This window comes from Theropithecus gelada, chromosome 4 (genome assembly GCF_003255815.1).
Source record: "Theropithecus gelada isolate Dixy chromosome 4, Tgel_1.0, whole genome shotgun sequence".
Classification (NCBI taxonomy): Eukaryota; Metazoa; Chordata; class Mammalia; order Primates; family Cercopithecidae; genus Theropithecus; species Theropithecus gelada.
Window position 1 is genome coordinate 68384128 of NC_037671.1, and position 18721 is coordinate 68402848.

The 18721-nt window shown below is 32.8% G+C and overlaps 1 protein-coding gene across 2 annotated transcripts in view; it reads left to right on the forward strand.

The window, feature by feature from the left end:
* The window catches only part of ADGRB3 (adhesion G protein-coupled receptor B3), a 756359-nt gene that overhangs the window by 679665 nt on the left and 57973 nt on the right, over positions 1–18721 (forward strand). For both annotated transcript variants that reach the window (XM_025383888.1, XM_025383889.1), the window contains 3 exons: positions 12262–12412; positions 15191–15260; positions 17845–17911. In XM_025383888.1, the coding sequence (XP_025239673.1) occupies positions 12262–12412; positions 15191–15260; positions 17845–17911 (288 nt within the window). The remainder of the gene's footprint in view (positions 1–12261; positions 12413–15190; positions 15261–17844; positions 17912–18721) is intronic.

The window sequence follows — 18721 nt, forward strand, 5'->3', positions numbered from 1 at the left end:
CCTCCCGGCCAGGTGTGGGATATGATCTCCTGGTGTGCCTGTTTGCTCAAAGCGCAGTATTGGGGTGGGAGTTACCCGATTCTCCAGGTGTTGCGTGTCTCAGTTCCCCTGGCTAGGAAAAGGGATTCCCTTCCCCATTGCGCTTCCCAGGTGAGGCGATGCCTCGCCCTGCTTCAGCTCTCGCTGGTCAGGCTGCAGCAGCTGACCAGTACCGATCCTCCGGCACTCCCCAGTGAGATGAACCCAGTACCTCAGTTGAAAATGCCGAAATCACCGGTCTTCTGTGTCGCTGGCGCTGGGAGTTGAAGACTGGACCTGTTCCTATTCGGCCATCTTGCTCCCAGTTATCATTTCTATGGTGAGAACATTTAACAGTTTCCTCTGGTCTCTCCAGACACCTAAGAGAAAATGCTTCCTTTTTTTGAACAACCACTGTCTTAGCATTTTGAAGTTTCTAAATTATTAGTAAAGCTTTCGTTGAATTCTTGGCCTTATTTAGCAAGTGACTTAATTATATTTCATTTTGAATAAAATTGTTATTTTTTTAAGCCTGGAGATAACAGTATATAATGAAGCATCTGCTGTGTACGATGTACAAATGGTTGAATTTCCAAAGCACACATTTCAAAAAATCAGATTTTCCTGTTATGTTTGAGAAACTTTCCAAGAGCTTCAAATTATGAACATGTTTTCCACTAGATACATATTTTTGACATCTGTGGAACAGATTTTTATCTCTGCTGACATATATCTAGCACCTATTTTCTTTTTAATAGTGATGGTTTTATGAATATGAAATTCTAAAAATTTAGCAAATAAGAGTTATTGTTTGAGATACTCACATTTAGAAATTGCTTTTATTGCTCCTTCATTCATCATTTTGTATCTTACATAACTTTATATTGACAGTTTCTTCTGTTTAGAGTTAGTCTTGTGACAGATATTTTAATTATGTGGAAAATAACCTGCTTCAAAATTTTCACAAATTGAAGGTTGTGTAAAGGGTTAAAGAGATGATGTTTCCTCATCATAACCTTGTGCTATACCTTGTAAGCAAGTACTGTAGCTTGTATTTAATGGTGAACCAAGAGTTTTCAAGAAAGAACTAAAGTCCATCATATCTCTTCTATTGATATTTTCTATAACATCCAAGGGAAAGAATGCATGGGCCAAGTACTTGGGTCTATGAGAGAGGTTTTTCAGCTGTCTACAAATGACACTGCTGTTGATGTAGCATGTCATAGCAGCCGTGGAAAAAGGAAGGTTAGGTGAAGTGATAATAACAAAAGGCTTCTGATTCAATTTTTATTGCCATGAAATTTTTCATTTAATTTTATGAAATGAACCTTGTCTTCACAATATCTATTGGTTTTAGTGATTCACTTCATTAATTGAGGTGCTTTATCCAGGTAACCTCAATTTGCACATGTGTTGATGGAGTTTATATAACCAAAAATATATTTGGAAATGGTGTATTTCTCTGTTTTAGTTGGTGGTGATTTGAACAACAAAGGCTCATGAGTTAATATAATTTTTGTTTATTTATTATAACATCTATTTATTTGTCATGCGCATACCTTTTGTTTCAGAAAGAATAACAGTACTGTTAAAGAATATGGACAATCATTAGAAAATTAATATTAGAAAATAAGAACCCTTTAAAGCACAAGGCAACATGTTATAGTGGAAAGAGCACATGTGCTTCTTTATTTGCTGAGTATGTAACTTCAGACAAGTTCTTTAAACTCTCTGAGCTTCCCTTCCTCCTTTGTAAAATATTTCCCGTACAGCATTGCTGCAGAATTAACGTTTAAGCAGAGTAGGTGCTTATCAGTTAGTTTTCTCATCATGTTTTAAGATGCAGTCAAACATCTTCACATGTGCTTATTTTGCCAAATAAAAACTATTGTTCATCAAGCACTTACTGTGTGTAGTTATGTATTACCTTTATGCAAATCCCCATTTTAGCCATTATTTCATCTTCATAATAATTTATTTTTAATCTACAAGAACTATGGTCTTCTGAATAATGTAAATATGCAGTTATTAGTGCAGCCTTTAAAGAACTGCCTTTGAAATCACTGTGGTCATCACCAAAATTTCTTTCCATAGGATAGTTAATGAGTAAGGAGTTACTGGTGTGTCCAGAATTATATTGTAAATGCCTTGTACATATTTTATTCCATGTGAATAGCAAGATATATGTATTCTTAATTTATTTATTACAGGCAAATCAGGATGTGAATTGATGAAATTAAACAATTCAAATAATAATTGCTTTATATGTAGGAATTAGTTTAGTTTGTCTTAGATTGTTGAAATGTTACTATAATTGCAAATGATTCTTGATTTCTTCATAAATACTGTAATTGAAGCGTGCAGATATTGACACTCTTTAAGAGTTTCTAAATAGTATACTAAAGTGCTTCACTTCAGTATTCTGTTTGTCATTTTTCTAGCAAAAGCACAATTCTCTACATTTTATTCCATTCATGTTTTTTATATAATCTATCTGTCATAGCAAGCATGTTCTCTTTTGCTTTTTGAAATACTTACAAGATAGGTATCTAATATTGCTTATTTTTAAGATGCTAACACCTTTAACTCATTTATTTGAATGTTGGAAATAAGGTAAACATATTATTATGTATATTTTTCAAAAATTCTTGAAACCCTGCCAAACAAAAAGCAGTAAATAGTTATATTTCATACTCTAAGAAACTCATCACTGTAATAATAAAATAATATTTTTAAAGGGAAATAAAAGAATAATTAACATTTGAAAATTTTAGTAAACAGACTACTCAGATATATCTGATGAAAAATTGGAAACATAGACAAGTAATATTAGAAAAGGAAAAATGTATTTCTTAAAAGGTACAAGAGAACATTACACACAATCATATATTGACAAATTGAAAAATGTAAGTGAAGTGGATAATTTCCTAAGAAAACACAAATTTTCAAAATTAATTTAAGAAGCTTAATCTTTCAAGAAGTTTGACCACAATTGGAAAGAGAGAGAGAACAAACCAATGAGAACCAGTGAAAACAAACCAGAATAATGGACAGTTGGTTGGTTGGTTGAGCATAGAAACTTCAACAGATTTGCAGGCTAAGAGATCGAGTACATAAGATAACTAAAGGAAGATAATGTAGAGATGACTAAATATAGAATCAAGAGTAGTTACTATTTTTTGATATTAGATGTGAGAATAGTGGTTATCTTTGTGAGGCTTTGGGACTGGCAGGATGGAGATGCTCTAAATTTTTATCTTGATTACAGTTACATAGGTGTATGTATTTATACAAATGAATCAAGTTTTATAATATTTATTGTGGATTAAAATGCATGTTTATTTATAAAAATTATTACTTTGTATGCATTAGAAGACAATGTCAGTTTAAAAATTTAGCCCACCAAATAGTAGTTACTATGTATCAAATCTTTACAACAATCCTATGAAGTTGGTGCTATTATTATTCTCACTTTATAGTTGAGGAAGGGAGTCACAGATTTTAAATAACAGCCTGTAAATGAAGTATTATGTGAACCCAGGGTATGACACTGCGTGACTCTATTACACTATCTCCTGAAAGGGGAGGGGCCTGCATTGGAAAAGAAGGCAGTTGGTGGAATTAGGGAGAAATTTCAAGGTAGTTGGACTGGTGAAGATGAAGATATCAATAATATAGATGGTCTGCACCTCATCAATGATGTAGAAGACAAGCCAGTTTGATATAAGACAGTAAGGAGGAATGTTGGGGCTTGAGAAGGATGAAAAAGACTGTGAGGATTAGACTCTGGAATGAGCACAAAATATTTTCAAAAGGCAGTATAAGGTAGTCAAGAAAGTCTCCAGTTCTGGGATCAGAGACAACATTTTAACCCCTGCTTCCCACTCTTAACCAAGGGACATTGGCCAAGTTGCTTAGTCTCTCCAATGCCTCACACGTAAAATGGGGCTGGTGATCATCTGACCACATTTTATTTTGTTTTATATCACTAGGAAGTTCCTTTATCCCACTTTCTTCTTTTTAAATTTTGTGTACTATTTTTTGCATTTAATTTTTTCCATGATTTAGAATTGCCTTGTCAAACAAAAATTTTTAAAAAATTAGGATTTGAAGGTAATTACATTGAATAAATTTATTGACTTGAGGGAGATTGACATTTGTATAATATTGTCTCTTAACTCATGTATATAATATAGTTTTCATTTATTCATGTCTTCTTTTGTCTTTAATTAAATGTTATAATTTTCTACACAAAATTCATGCATATTATAGTAAAATTCATTCTAATGTAAAATTCATTTATAGTTTTTGTTTTTATTATTAATAGAACCTTTGAATTTATCTGATAATTGTCCCTTAACAATTTTGTTCTACATGTGCAATTTCTGTCTCGGCCTTTGAAGGACTTACATTTTTTTGAAATTTTTATTTTGCTCTTATCCTATTGTCTCTGCTCACCCCTTTGTCCTTTGTTTGCTGGACTTTTCTCTTTTTTCATGTTGGAGGATTCTCAAATTGTCTCATTATTCTTGGCTGTTTATTCATATATATAAGCAAGGCCCTAAAAAGCGATGCATAGCTCTGTGTGGGTGAGTGGGCTTTTGAAAGGTGGGCTTCACAGTATGTACATCAAAGATGAACCAGTGTATGAGAGTTTTTTTCCCTTTGGGGGAGAATATTAATCTCTGACATTCTGAAAGTAGAGGGGAAGGAGAAAGGAGAGGAGGAGGGTCCTATGGTTTAATACATACATTTGTTCCTGTTTATACACCTACCCACTAGTGAGATTGGTATCTGACTTCAGAAACCAACCCATTCAATTTCTCCAGAAACTAATCTTCCTTGTGACAGTGCTGAGCTGTGTTGACTAGAGAAGGAAACACAAAGGTTCAACTATTCTCTATGTAGATGTTTCAACTAACCATTCTTTTTCAGCCCCATATAAAACTGTGTCATCCTTCTGTTTCTGGTCCCCACATTCAGAAGGTCCACAGAGTGAATAAGCTTTATTACAAACAACATTTCTATTACCCACCCGCTGCCCCACCACCCTATAAGCAGCTAGTGTATAACTTTCTCTACCACTCTTTGTCAGTTAAAGCTTCTTTCCTCAGAATCTTCTGAATTTGTCAACACCTTGAGTTCATGGTGTCTACTGCCTATAATTTTTTCTTTGTGACTTAATAACTTGGTTATTTTAGTGTGGTTTGGGAGGTAGAAGAAAGACAAATCGGTAATATTTTATTAAAAATTTTGGACTACATTTTCCAAATAACATTGTTGCTAATATAGAAAAATTAGATTTGTATATTGATCTCAGTGTATAGGAAATAAAATTTTTATGTGTTGATCTTGCATCCAACCACCACATTGATTCTTTTTACTATTTCAAATAGTTTAAAAATTGATTATTTTTGGATATTCTAATAAGGAGATATATTATCTGCAGTGACAACAATGTGTATCTTTATTATTGTTTTTTCTTGTATTGTTTTGGTGAGAAACTCTTGTGCAACTTAGAATAATAAAAGTGATGGTAGACATCCTACTTTTATTCATAACTGATGGACATTAATCTAGTATTTTACTATTACACATGATTTTCACTACGAGGTTTCAAAAGATGATCTTTATTAACTAAGACTGTTCACTTCAATATATAATTTCCAAATAACGTTTTTTAAAATTGTTATTTGGGTTCTGAATTATATCAAATGCTTTCACATTTATTAATGTGACCATATGATTTCTCTTCTTTAATCTGTTAATGTAATAAATTATGGGGAGGTCATTTTTGATGTTGAATCACCCTGCATTATCGGACCCACTCTGATTTGATACTGATTTATTATCCTTTTACTGTATTTCTAGATATAATCTTTTATTTAGTAATTTCATATTTATGCTTGTAAGTGGAAGTGGCTTACAGCTTTCTTGCTCATTTCAATATCAATGTCATGCTAGCCTCCTTATAAAATGAGTTGGATACTTCTAATCTTTCTCTTTGACCTGGAAATGGTAATGTGAATTTGGATGTTGCTTACGCTTGTTAGAATTTGCCTGTTGGTGTATGGAAAATGATACTGAAATGTTTCTGAATTTCTACTTTTTTTGAAGGACTACTTCTTCCATTATGACTCCATTTTATCTGTTATTAGTTTTATCTCTCATAATTTATGTTTTACTAGAAAAATGTCTATTTTATGTAGCTTGTCAAGGAGATATATATATATATATATCAATCATATATATATATAACCAAATATATATATAACCGTTTTAATTCCTAATCTTATTTATCTTGCTTTTTCTCTCACCTTTAAATATCATCACAATGGCCAAGGTTTCACTGCTTTATTGGTCTTTTAGAGTCAGCTTTGGCTTTATAGATGAATTTTACTGTTTTTTAAATTTTCTGTTTTGTTAATTTCCGATTTTATCTTTTTAAAATCTATTCCTCTGATTTCTTTAAGTAGCCCATTAATTTTCATCTTTCTCTTGTATTCTATTTAGGGCTATAAATATTCTATTATCATAGCAAAATTTCACAAGTTTTCATATATATGCTGCTGTAATTGTGATTCAGTTATAAATAGTTTATAATTTAGAGTATTGGTTTCTCTTTAATTATTTAAAAGCTTTTTCCTCCAAAAGGTACAGAATTTTAATTATGATTTCTGATTTTATTAAATTGTGGTCTGTGAAAATGTCCTGTATATTATAAACTTTCTTGAATTTATTTTGTTTCACTTTCTATCCTAAGAGGTTCCATTTGTATATTAGAAATCTAGATATGCTCTGTTTTTTATGTATAATATTACAAAGAAAGAATATTAACCACTTGTGTTTATTGCATTATAATCATCAATATTTTTTTTTCATCCACTTTTGGTTACTTTCTGAGAGCTGTATGTTAAGTCTATCATTATAATTTTAGTTTGACAGTTCATCCTTGCAGTTTTCTCAGTTTTTGCTTCATATACTTTGAGAAATTATTATTGTTCTCATAACGATGTGTTCCTTCTGTGTCTTCTTTGTGCCTTGCTCATTTTATTAGTATGAAAAGTCCCTCTTCATCTCTTTCATTTTTCTCCCAATATTAATATTGTGACATCTCATTTTAACATGTTAGTATTTGCATAAGCTAGCTCTTTTCATCTCTTTGTTCTCTATCTTCCTGTGTCAGTCTTTGGGTTTGAAGTATGTCACATAATTACATTACTGGTATTAGATTTTTTCATCCAATATGAAAGTTTCTAACTTTTAACCAGTAAATACAAAGTATTACCATTTGTTGTGATTTTTTATGTTTGGAATTATGTTCATTTTCTTACTTTTTTTTTCTATTTCTCATGTTTTCTAGTTTGTTGTCCTCTTGCTCACCTTTAATTGAACAGATAGATTTTTCATAGTTCAATTTTTTCTATTTTACAAATGTATTGTTATTATTTTTTGTGGTAACTGAAACATTGTTAACATAAATGTTCAAGTGAATTTTTCTATAATCTAGAATTAATCAGTATCTCATCCCTGAGAACAAAAAAAAAGAGGTTTAGAATACTTTTATTTTCCTCTATTCCCTTGTAACTCTCATCTTGGAACGCTTTCTGATATTATTTTCAATTTTATATCCACATGGCTATATTTTTAAAATTATGTAAATTTATGTAAAATAAACATTTTAGACTTACTATCTTCTTTTTTAAACTATTTATTTATTTATTTATTTATTTATTTATTTATTTATTTATTTATTTTTAACTATTATTTTAAGTTCCGGGGGTACACGTGCAGGTTTGTTACACATGGAGACTTACTACTTTCTTTGCTGTCCATCACTTCTTTTATTTCATTCCCTCCTCCTGGACTTCTTATTGTTAGTGGTTTATATTGTCTAGCAATTCTTTCAAAGAGGATCTTGAGGTAATTAACTTCAAAGTTTCTTCCTATTTAAAAAATATCTTTCTTTATGCTTCTCTCTTGAACAGTGGCTTGGCTGGGTGTAGAATTCTGTCTTCAAAGTTATTTTCTCTTAGAATGTTGAGAATCTCATTCTACTGCCTTCTTGTACCCTGGGTTGCTTGCAAAGAATCTGACGTCAATCTGATTCTGATTTCTTCGTCAGTATGTTTCTTTTTACTCTGATAGCTTTTAAGATTTATCTCTTTATTCTCTATTTTCACAGATTTCATCAAAGTATATGTGCACGTGCACGTGTGTGTGTATGTGTGTGTGTGTGATCTTTAGTCTCTCCTACAGTCAGGAGAATTTTTAAAGTTTTGAGAAAATTTTCTGTAATATTTCTTTAAATGCTACCTTTCCCCCGATTTTCCTGATTTCTGCCTTCTGGAAGTACTTTTAAACAGACTTCAGAACTTCTGTATCATCCATGCATCAGGACTTTTCTACTTCCCATGTCTTCATTCCTACTCCCAATACCTAGCTTTGGGCTGTGGTACCCATCATCAATCTGTTCTTTATATACTTTTGCTTTCAAGGAATTTCTCACAGTCTCTAGTCCATCGCAGTTTACTCTTCTTCTTTTTTCCAGTTATTTTAAGCAATCTCTTCTATTGTGTCTAGGAATTTGGTGCGAAGGATGTACTTGAGAGTGTTAGGTGAAAACAGTGCTCAGTTTGACAACTTAAATCCATTTTCAAGTTTTGAAATATTTGCCAATAACATTCATCAGCTGTGACACTGATGAGACCAGTTTGGGGTTTCACAAGGCAGGAAAATCAGAAGAATTGAATGATGAACTTGAGATGCTAATGAGTCTCACATTTCGAAAGGTGAACTGCGAGGCTTAGCCATAGTGGAAGTCAACACATGGAGACTTTTGAATAAAGAAAAACTGTAGGACCAAAGGTCACAATAGTGAGTCCAGTGATAGTGATAATTGAATAGTTGCCAAGATACGAACCTCTTTATGGAAAAGGAGATTCAGGGATTGAGGCTTGTAAGTGGAAAAAACCCTAGTACTGAGGGGATCTAAGGGATGGTTGATGACTGGGGGCTTACTGATGTGGCTTAGGGTTACGTAGGAGAAGAGATCAAACAATCCTGAGCCCTGAACAGTAAAAAGACCTCTTTTATAGAAGCTGATGTGTCATTTGTGGAAAATAATAAAGTTCACTTGAAAATTGCTATTCATAAAAGTTGTATTGTAAAGACTATTTGCAATTTAGCCGATATAACATATCAGTAGAAAAATCAATGTGTGTTTCCTTGTATGGAGTGTTTGATTTTCTTTTAAGTTCAGGGGTACATGTGGATGTTTGTTACACAGGTAAATGAGTGTCATGGGGTCTGGATGGACAGATTATTTACACTTAGGTATTAAGCCAATACTCATTACTTATTTTTCCTGATCTCCTTTCTGCCTCCCTCCACCCTTCGATAGGCCCCAGTGTTTGTTGTTCTCCTCTGTGTGTCCATGTGTTCTCATCATTTAGCTCCCACTATTAGTAAAAACATGCAGTATTTGTTCTTCTGTTCCTAAGTTTGCTAAGAATAATGGCCTCCAGCTCCATCCATGTTCCTGCAAAGGACATGATCTCATTCTTATTTATGGCTGCATAGTATTCCATGTTGTATATGTACCATATTTTCTTTATTCAGTCTATCATTGATGGGCATTTGGGTTGATTCAGTGTCTTTGCTATTATGAATACTGCTGCAGTGAACATATACCTGAATGTGTCTTTATAACAGAAAAAATTATATTCTGTTGGGTATATACCCAGTAATGGAATTGCTGGGTCAAATGATATTTCTGTCTTTAGGTCTCTGAGGAATCACCACACTGTCTTCCACAATGGCTGAACTAATTTACAATGCCATCAACAGTATATAAACCTTCCTTTTTATCCACAACCTCAGCAGTATTTGTTACTTTTTGGCTTTTTATTAATAGCCATTCTGACTGATACCAGATGGTATCTCACTCACTATGGTTTTGATTTGCATTTCTCTTAGTGGTCAGTGATGTTGAGCATTTTTCATATGCTTGTTATCGGAGTGTTTGACTTTATACTAATTCTTCACATGATGAAGCAAAGTGTAGCTCCTTTTTTTTCTATTTTTCAAGATCATAGATTTTGCGATGCTCTTCATATATGGTTAGCTTTACGACTTAAACCTCTTTGGTTCACATGTACACATTCCTTAAGTTGAGATAGCTTACCTCCGTACTCGGAGCAACTTAAGGTTAAATATTTTTCCAGCTATTGTAGAATACTATTGTCTGAAGAAACAGGCCTTATTTCTTTAGTTACAATACATTTCCTTGTAGTCTGTGGCCATATTGTTGTTCAAAGAGACGTGATTATTGAAATAAATGTCAGTGGCTCAAAATTACATGTGCTTCAATTTGTATTGGAATTAAAGTGAATATCAGGGGGTTGCAAAGTAATGAACACAATATACAGAAAGAAAATGTTAAAATCTCTGTCCTCAGACATTGAACACTTCATTATTTCTTATAAAATTTCAGTACACCAACAGGGTCTAACATTGCAACGTATTTGCAGTTTGATATAACCCTTTATTGACAGTTTAAAAATAGAGATGGACTAGCTTTGCTAGCACATACAATTGAGTTGAAACAAACAGGTGGAGGAAAATGAAAGAGTAACTAGTGACTTAGAAAGGTTAACTAGTCCTTGGATAGCAAGTGGAAGAGTTATCTTTGGAATTCGAATGGATTGGCAACTACAGATACAAAATAAGGGAACTGGTCAGCCTGAAGATATTTAAACCGTAAATTGGAAAAAATAAAAGTCTTAACGTGTCAAAAATAGGAGGAATTACAATTGGTTAAAGCTACTGCATTATACCTGAGACTAGAGTATAGGTATGAGGAAGTGTTCAAGAAATCCATGATTTTATCATCTTTATAAGCAGAAACAAGTGCTAAATAGATTTAAGTACTGCATGAAACAAGGATTCACATGCTGAAAAAATTGTTTTGTTTTACTGCCACTTATAATAATGATGATAATAGTCATATTTGGTCGGGCACTTGCTGTATACCTAGCACAGTGCTACTCAGGTTCTTAACATTATCTCTGATCATTTACACAACCTGGTGGATAAACATGCTGAGATTCTTTTTATAGGATTAGAAGAACTGGCAAACTAAGTCAACATCTGGTGAAATTTAACAAAATTAACAAATCATATGGATAATTTGGGCCAAAAAATTCTTGTAAGATATTCTGCATTAGCAGTGGATGGTGGTAGACATGAGAAGATATGGGTTATAGTATTATTTCTTTGTAATTTTTTTTTACAATTTTTTAAGTTCTACTGTGTTCGTTTTGCCATTTTCCATTTTTAAAAACAGTAAGAATGAGAATGACTGACAAAGGAACAAATTAGTCCTGTTGCTGGTTCTGGTTTATAAAGACTTGCATGTCAACAAGATTTATAAAGAAATTATACCAACAATGAAATAAGTAGCAACCTTTACCAAAATGAAGTTGCTGATCTTTTGCTGATGAGTCACAACTAATGATCAGCATATTCAAGGTGATTAAGTTACATGAAGAAAACTATCTATAAAATCTTAGCTCTGTACTGCTGGTGACATGATTAGCTTTTCAAAATTATTTGATTAGGACACACTTTGCTAAGTAAGAGTATAGAAGCATTGTATTAAGTACTTTAAAATACATATGTTATTTTTGTACTGTGTTATTAGCTAAACCTCATTTTGTACTTTGCTGTTACACCTTGAATATCATGCATGTAGAAGAGCAAAGTAATTTTTTCTTTTGAAAGGCTGTTACTCTTACAGATATAATTTTAACATCAACACAGATATAACAACAGAGAACGATGATCTGTTAAAAGGGAAGAATAAAGAATATAGCCAAAATAATTATGCAAGATGTCTGTAACTTAAACCAAAGAAAAGAACATTTTCTTAATTATATTTGTCAAAATTCAAGTAAAACAGTAATTTTAATCTCCCTTGAGTTCAAATATACATTCAGGGTTCTTCTCATAAAAAATTAAGTGTGAAAATGGAATTAGACATTTTTTTTTCAATTGTAAATACTGTATAGAGCATAAAGACCACAGGGTTTATAATTTCTGTAAATAATTACTCTTATCACTGAGGAGAAGTAGGTATTTGAAATAAAAGCAATGAATCAGGGATTAACAGTCCTCTGAAGAACATATTATTTTCCCTCTCCCTGGTTCAGTGTGAGTTTTTTTGTTTGTTTGTTTCCACAGAGTATCTGCACAACCACCACTGCATTTTTGCACTTTTTCTTCCTGGCTTCATTCTGTTGGGTTTTGACTGAGGCGTGGCAATCATATATGGCTGTAACTGGAAAAATTAGGACACGGCTTATAAGAAAACGCTTTTTGTGCCTTGGATGGGGTAAGCATATTGATATACCCTTTCGTGCTCTTCTCAAAATGACTCTGAACACATATTATAAAGTAGTCAAGAGTGATTAGACACAGGCTACTTTGTGTCTAATTTAATCTGTGGAAGTGAAAATACATGAGCTGGTCAATTTTGAACATTCGTTAGTCATTTGGAACTTTAAAAGGAAGTAAGTATTGAATGCTCATTTAGCTAGTCAGTTAACATTCAACAGTGCCTAGATAGTATGAGATGAGACCCGAGATACCTACACACAGAAAAACAGTGCTCTCTGTTAACATTTTCTGAAAGTGCAAAATACCTTAAAATTTTCAAAGCCTAATGTGTGATGGTTCACTAGGCATGTACTCCCACCAAGAAAACTTAGAGGACTTCATTTCAAGAAATCTCAAAGCAATTAAAGAATAAAGTAATTCATTTCACAGGAAGAACACCATTTAGAGAAGTAATGAAACTTCACAGCTAGTCAACGTGATCCTCAGAAGTAGAAACAGAATTGCTGACAGACTGATAATTAATTTTTCACTTGTGCTTATTAAGAAATTTCTCTCAAATTGCCTCATGACCTAGACATCTCAAAGATCTATATTATAGAGCCAATTCTACTGATAGTCTAGTTAATTTAAGAAGCTACTTTTAGAAAAAGCCCAAATATACAATAATATCTACTGTATTAGAAGACTGGCATATGGGAAGCTGAGAGGAACCTGGGAAATTACAAATAAGTGTACTTATAACAATTCCAGAAAAATTTAGGCTGGAAAAATATGATCAAGAACACTTAAATATTATTCATTAGGTTTCAGCAAGGTCTGTTATGTCTAATTAACATATTAGGACTTTATCTGCAGACAAATGGAAAAGCAGTTAAGAAGTTGAAGAGTAGGCCAGACATGGTGGCTCACGCCTGTAATCTTAGCACTTTGGGAAGCCGAGGCGGGTGGACTGCCTGAGTGCAGGAGTTCGAGATTAGCCTGAGCAACATTGCAAAACCCCATCTCTACCAAAATTGCAAAAAATTAGCCAAGAGTGATGGCACATACCTGTATTCCCAGCTATCAGGAGGCTAAGGTGGGAGGACTGCATGAGCCTGGGAAGTGGAGGTTGCAGTGAGCCAAGATCACACCACGACACTCCAACCTGTGTGGCAGAGTAAGACCCTATCTCACACAAACACGAAAGTTGAAGACTTTGTTCCACTTAGAATGTCATCAAATTTTTGTCTAAATTTCATGACAAAGGCCTTCTAAAGTTGAAGTAGTGTTTAAATCAAGGGACACTTTTGCCATGAATTAGTACTATTCTAAGAAATACAGAATACAGGTAAAAGAACACATTTTTTGATGAAGAATAAAACATGGTGATTTTCAGGATTGGTGATTACCTTGTTTAAAATTATTACTAAAGATTTTGAGGAGAGGGTTCACCAACAATCTCCAGATTTACAGCTAATATTTAAACCACTCTAGGTAGCAAAAACCTAAACTGATGGTGCTAAAGTATCAGAAAGTTTATGGGTTGGCAGAATAGTGGTGTATGTGTTTCATCATGAACAAGTACAACATAATGAGTCTAGACAAAATTTAATCTAAATTGTATGAAATACATACTATTAATTCTGCAGTTATAATCCATGAGGGATTTTTTTCCGTAATGAACTTGGTCCAATCAAAAAATCAACAAATGACATGTGTGAAGGAAGAGGAGGAGGAGGAGAAACAAGAAGAGGAGAAACAGAAGGAGGAAAAGGAGGAGGAGGAGGAAAGGGAGGATAAGGATGAGGAGGGAACTATATATTTACAATTTTATATACATATATGTATATGAAATTATATATAGTCACCAGTGTTCATTTAACACTATAGTATGTCCCTCTGAGATGTTTTCCATAGTTCTTGTCATTAAATATCATGAAGGAATGTGATGTCACTAGAGAAGGCTCACAGAAGAAGGAGAATAGCATCAAGTATGTGAAATGACAGTAAGAAAGAAGATGGGCAGAGGAGATACAGGAAGATGATTAGAAGACGGATTTTTCAACCAGAAAAGGCAAACATGATCTTCCTGAAAAGAAGGCATAACCAAAACTTAAAAAAAAAAAAAAATCTTTAAACAGCGTAGATTAGAGACTCTACCAAAACACAGGGAGGTTCCATTGAACTTGAATGAGGTAAGTGTAATTCCCATAAATGTAAACTAAAAGAAGATGCTAGCTCAGAATTGGTACAGGTATGTAGGTAATTGAACTCTCTGTTTCTACATTCTTGTTACTATAAGCAAATTATAAAGAAAGCATTAACTGATAAGATTTATCTTTTTTTTATCTTATTATAAGTACAACTTGATGTGGATCAATATGTGGCCAATGGAATGTTCCACTTCTCTGATATTACATCACACCAGAACATCCAGTTTTTGCCTTTCTGATTTTATAACTATAAATTTCCTTTATAACAGTGTAAACCCCTAGGGAAAAAAAAATGACTTAAAAAATGTACTAAATCTCTGTTATTACTTCCATTTAAACCCATGTCAAATGTGGTGGTAACCTAGCAACAACAGAGAAGTGCAGTAAGTTAAAAGCTCAGCTACCTCTCTCATATTTTTAAACTTGAAAGAAATTTTGTAATAGAAACGTACCTTGTGAAGTGACTCATCCAAAGATAGTTTCTCTGATTTAAGCATCTGGAGTTTGGTCTGGCTTTTCTTAGGCCAGTATGCATAGTGGTTATAGCTAAATATGAATGCGTGACATTGCTTTTCTTGCAGGTTTACCAGCATTAGTAGTGGCCACATCGGTAGGCTTCACCAGAACAAAAGGATATGGCACTGATCACTAGTAAGTCCATCTACAGTGATAAATCATGTTTATAATTTAACAAATCATCAAAGAGTCTTGGTTGGCACTGCTGATGGCTTGCATTTTATCATGGAATCATTAACAATGGTAGAAATTGCATTAGTAAGGAACAAAACAAGGTAGCTTAAATCTACAAAGGTTAAGAAGTAAGTGGTGTGGCACTGTTCAGAATCTTTGTTTCAGTTTCCCATTTCTTAATAAGACCAGCATATTTGGCTTTTAAAATATTTCAATATTTATTGTGCATGCCCAATCTCAAATAAATTGAGAACTGGATAAGTCTTGACATACTTACTTTTTAGAACGTGATACTGCTATGAGCTTCTAATTCCATTAATGATAATGTATATTGTTATTAACCAAATTTTGTCATGTTAGTTCAAGTTTTGTTACTACATTAGGGCAGTGCATACTAACAATTATAGATCAAGGGAACCAATGGATTTTACATTAGAAAATACTTGGACTATGCAAGAAATTAAAAGGGAGAAAAGTTATATGATATCAACTTATTTTATAGTGGTAGTGCTGATAAATTCTATGAGAGAATTTGTGGTAAAGTTTAAATTTAACATTTTAAATCTAAACAATGCACTTTCATGTTTTATTTTATCTGCTTCCAAGTTGAGGAGGCAATTAAGAAGTGGGGAAAGAGATGCGCATCTTATTAAAAGCATATGTTTTAAAGCATGATGTTCTGTTTAATTATTTTGGGTTTGAGGTAGGAATCACTGCTAATTAGGCCCTCTGGTAGGTTTGTACAAATTGTAAACATACTGAGAGATATTATTTCACCTGTTTATCATAAAGAAACTTCTGAAAAGTTTAAGAAGCTCGTGTCATCAGAACATTTTTATGCAATCTATATTATTTTTTAAAATTCTGATAGCATAGATGGCAGAGTACTGGTTACTACAGCACTATCACCTTAATTTATTACTTTTTACAATAGCATCATTAATGGTATACATCTATTTTTGGAAAGTCACTCTATTGGGAATATGGGAATAAGCAAGATTATATATATGATGATTCCTACTTTCAAAGAGTTTATAATTAAAGTGCAATACAATGCAATAAGTAACGCATTTATTTTATAACTATAAATTTTTATAACAGTGTAAACTCCTAGGGAAAAAAAAAAGATATACTGAATCTCTATTAGTATATCTTGAAAGATATACTAAACCTCAGTTTGAAGATTAGTGTACACAAAATTACAGTGGGGATTTAGTGGCAGAGATTAATTTACACAAACATACAGTGGGAATTTAGTGGCAGTCTTAGAGACACAATCTAAAGTATTCTGTGAGACTAAGGTTTTTTCTCCAGGTATATTATTTAAAAATAGATATTAAAATGGAAAAGTACATTTTTATCTTTCTGCTGTTATGTCGAGGAACAATAACTAAATGCAGACTTTGAATATACATACATATATTTGTATATATATATGCTAATATAGTATTTCTTTCTGTACATATATAATTAATTACCAGGTAAATATGTTTAAGGTATAATTTACATAGAGTAACATTTACCCTATTAAGTGTATACTTCTGTGAGTTTTGAGAAATACGTAAGTCATGTAACCACCATCACAATTAATATAGAGCAGTTTATTGTTAGAAGAGATACAGAGCAGTTACTGTTCATTGTTATTACTTTTAAAGGCAGCAGGCTGATTCTGTAAACTGAGAAGAAATAGTGCAAGGGTCAAACGTCAAAAAACAGGTGCATGAAATGGTGGCCGTGACTCTTTGCATCAGCAGCCCCTCACGCTTCCTTCATTTTCACTTTCCTGGATTCTGCATGGGCAGATGTGCCACCCTGCAAAGCCTCCAGTGTCAGCCCCATTCCCTCTGCATTTCCCTCTGCTGTGAGAGACTGTTTCTTCCCAAATCGATTATCTTGTCTCTATCAATGCAAACCTGTATCTCTTGGTGAATTTAGTCATTGAAACAAACACAGCTGCATTTATTTTTATTCAAAAGCTTATCTTTAGGGAATTTTCTTAGTAGTTTGGTGAAAAAGTAAAATTAGAAGAAAAATAGCATGCAAATGTAGCTTATCCATGCCCTGCAATGATGGCTTTTAAACCAATTTCTCCCAATATTTCAATGGCCTCAAGGAAGAGCAGGTAAATGGCACATCTAAAACTCTAAAAAAAAAAAAATACACTGTTCTTGCTTTAAAGTACATTTGAAAAAATCCATAATGGATATAAAGCAGCATTTTATGAAAGGTAAATAATACTCATCTTTGTATTGAGAGTAAATATAGAAACCTCACTGCAACAGTAATTTGTCTAAAATGTTTCAATTGCCTGAAAGTAAATCCTTATAATAAAACTGTTTCAATTAGACGTATATAGTATTTCTTACTCATGAAATGATGTAATTCTACTTTTTTCTCTATCTTCTATGTATTTTTTTTATTACAAATCTTTAACATGTGCCAAAATTCCAAGGCTAAATGTATAGTCTAAGTTGTTTGTATCGCACTTTAGTGGTCTAATACTTGTCACTAATTTTTGTTAGTTCTTATCTAATGTTATTTTCAGCTGCTGGCTCTCTCTTGAAGGAGGACTACTTTATGCTTTTGTGGGACCTGCAGCTGCTGTTGTCCTGGTAAACATTGAAATCAACTTATTTTGTTTTCTTAGGAAAAAAAAAGACTAATTTCTTTCAATCAGAGTGGCAATTTTGATAATGTAGTTCTTGTGTAGAAATTTTAAAGTTCGATGGACTATTATTCTGATTGAATATCAATTGCTATTCAGTCTTTTATTATTCTAAAATATTCATATTTTGAATACTGAAGAATATTAAACTGGGAGTGTGGTATTTCTCTTACAGTAATTTCAGATTTCTGAAGAAGTTTGAGTAAGTTTTAATGAATTCTTCCTCTTTAATATATAGAATCTCATCATTTACCATAATCTCACCTTTACAGTATTCTGTATAATACATATGGTTATTAATAGGGAAATCTCTTTAAGGCTGTCCCTGTCAAATATCTAAAGGAAATATATTCTCAACCTCAGTGATACTGACATTTTGGATCATATGTTTGTTTGTAGCAGAGGCTGTCTTGTGTGTTTCAGCAGGTTCAGCAACATCCTTCTTCTCTACATACTACATACCAGTAGTACCCCCTAGTCATAACACTCAAAAACATCTTCAGACATTTTCCGATGGTCCCTAGGGGTCAAAATCATCCCTGTTTAAGAATCACTGCCATATGTTATAGATAAGGATTTTAAATTTCTCTTTTGAAGCCACAAAATAATTGTTTAAAATTTTAAACTATGGTAATGTGAAATATTTCCTTCCAATTTGCCTTTCTCTTTCTCTGTTTGGATTTATTGATTACAAATTTCTCTTGCCCAGTGCATCTTTAAAGAAAATAAGGGAGGAAAGAAACAGTCTAAATTAAAT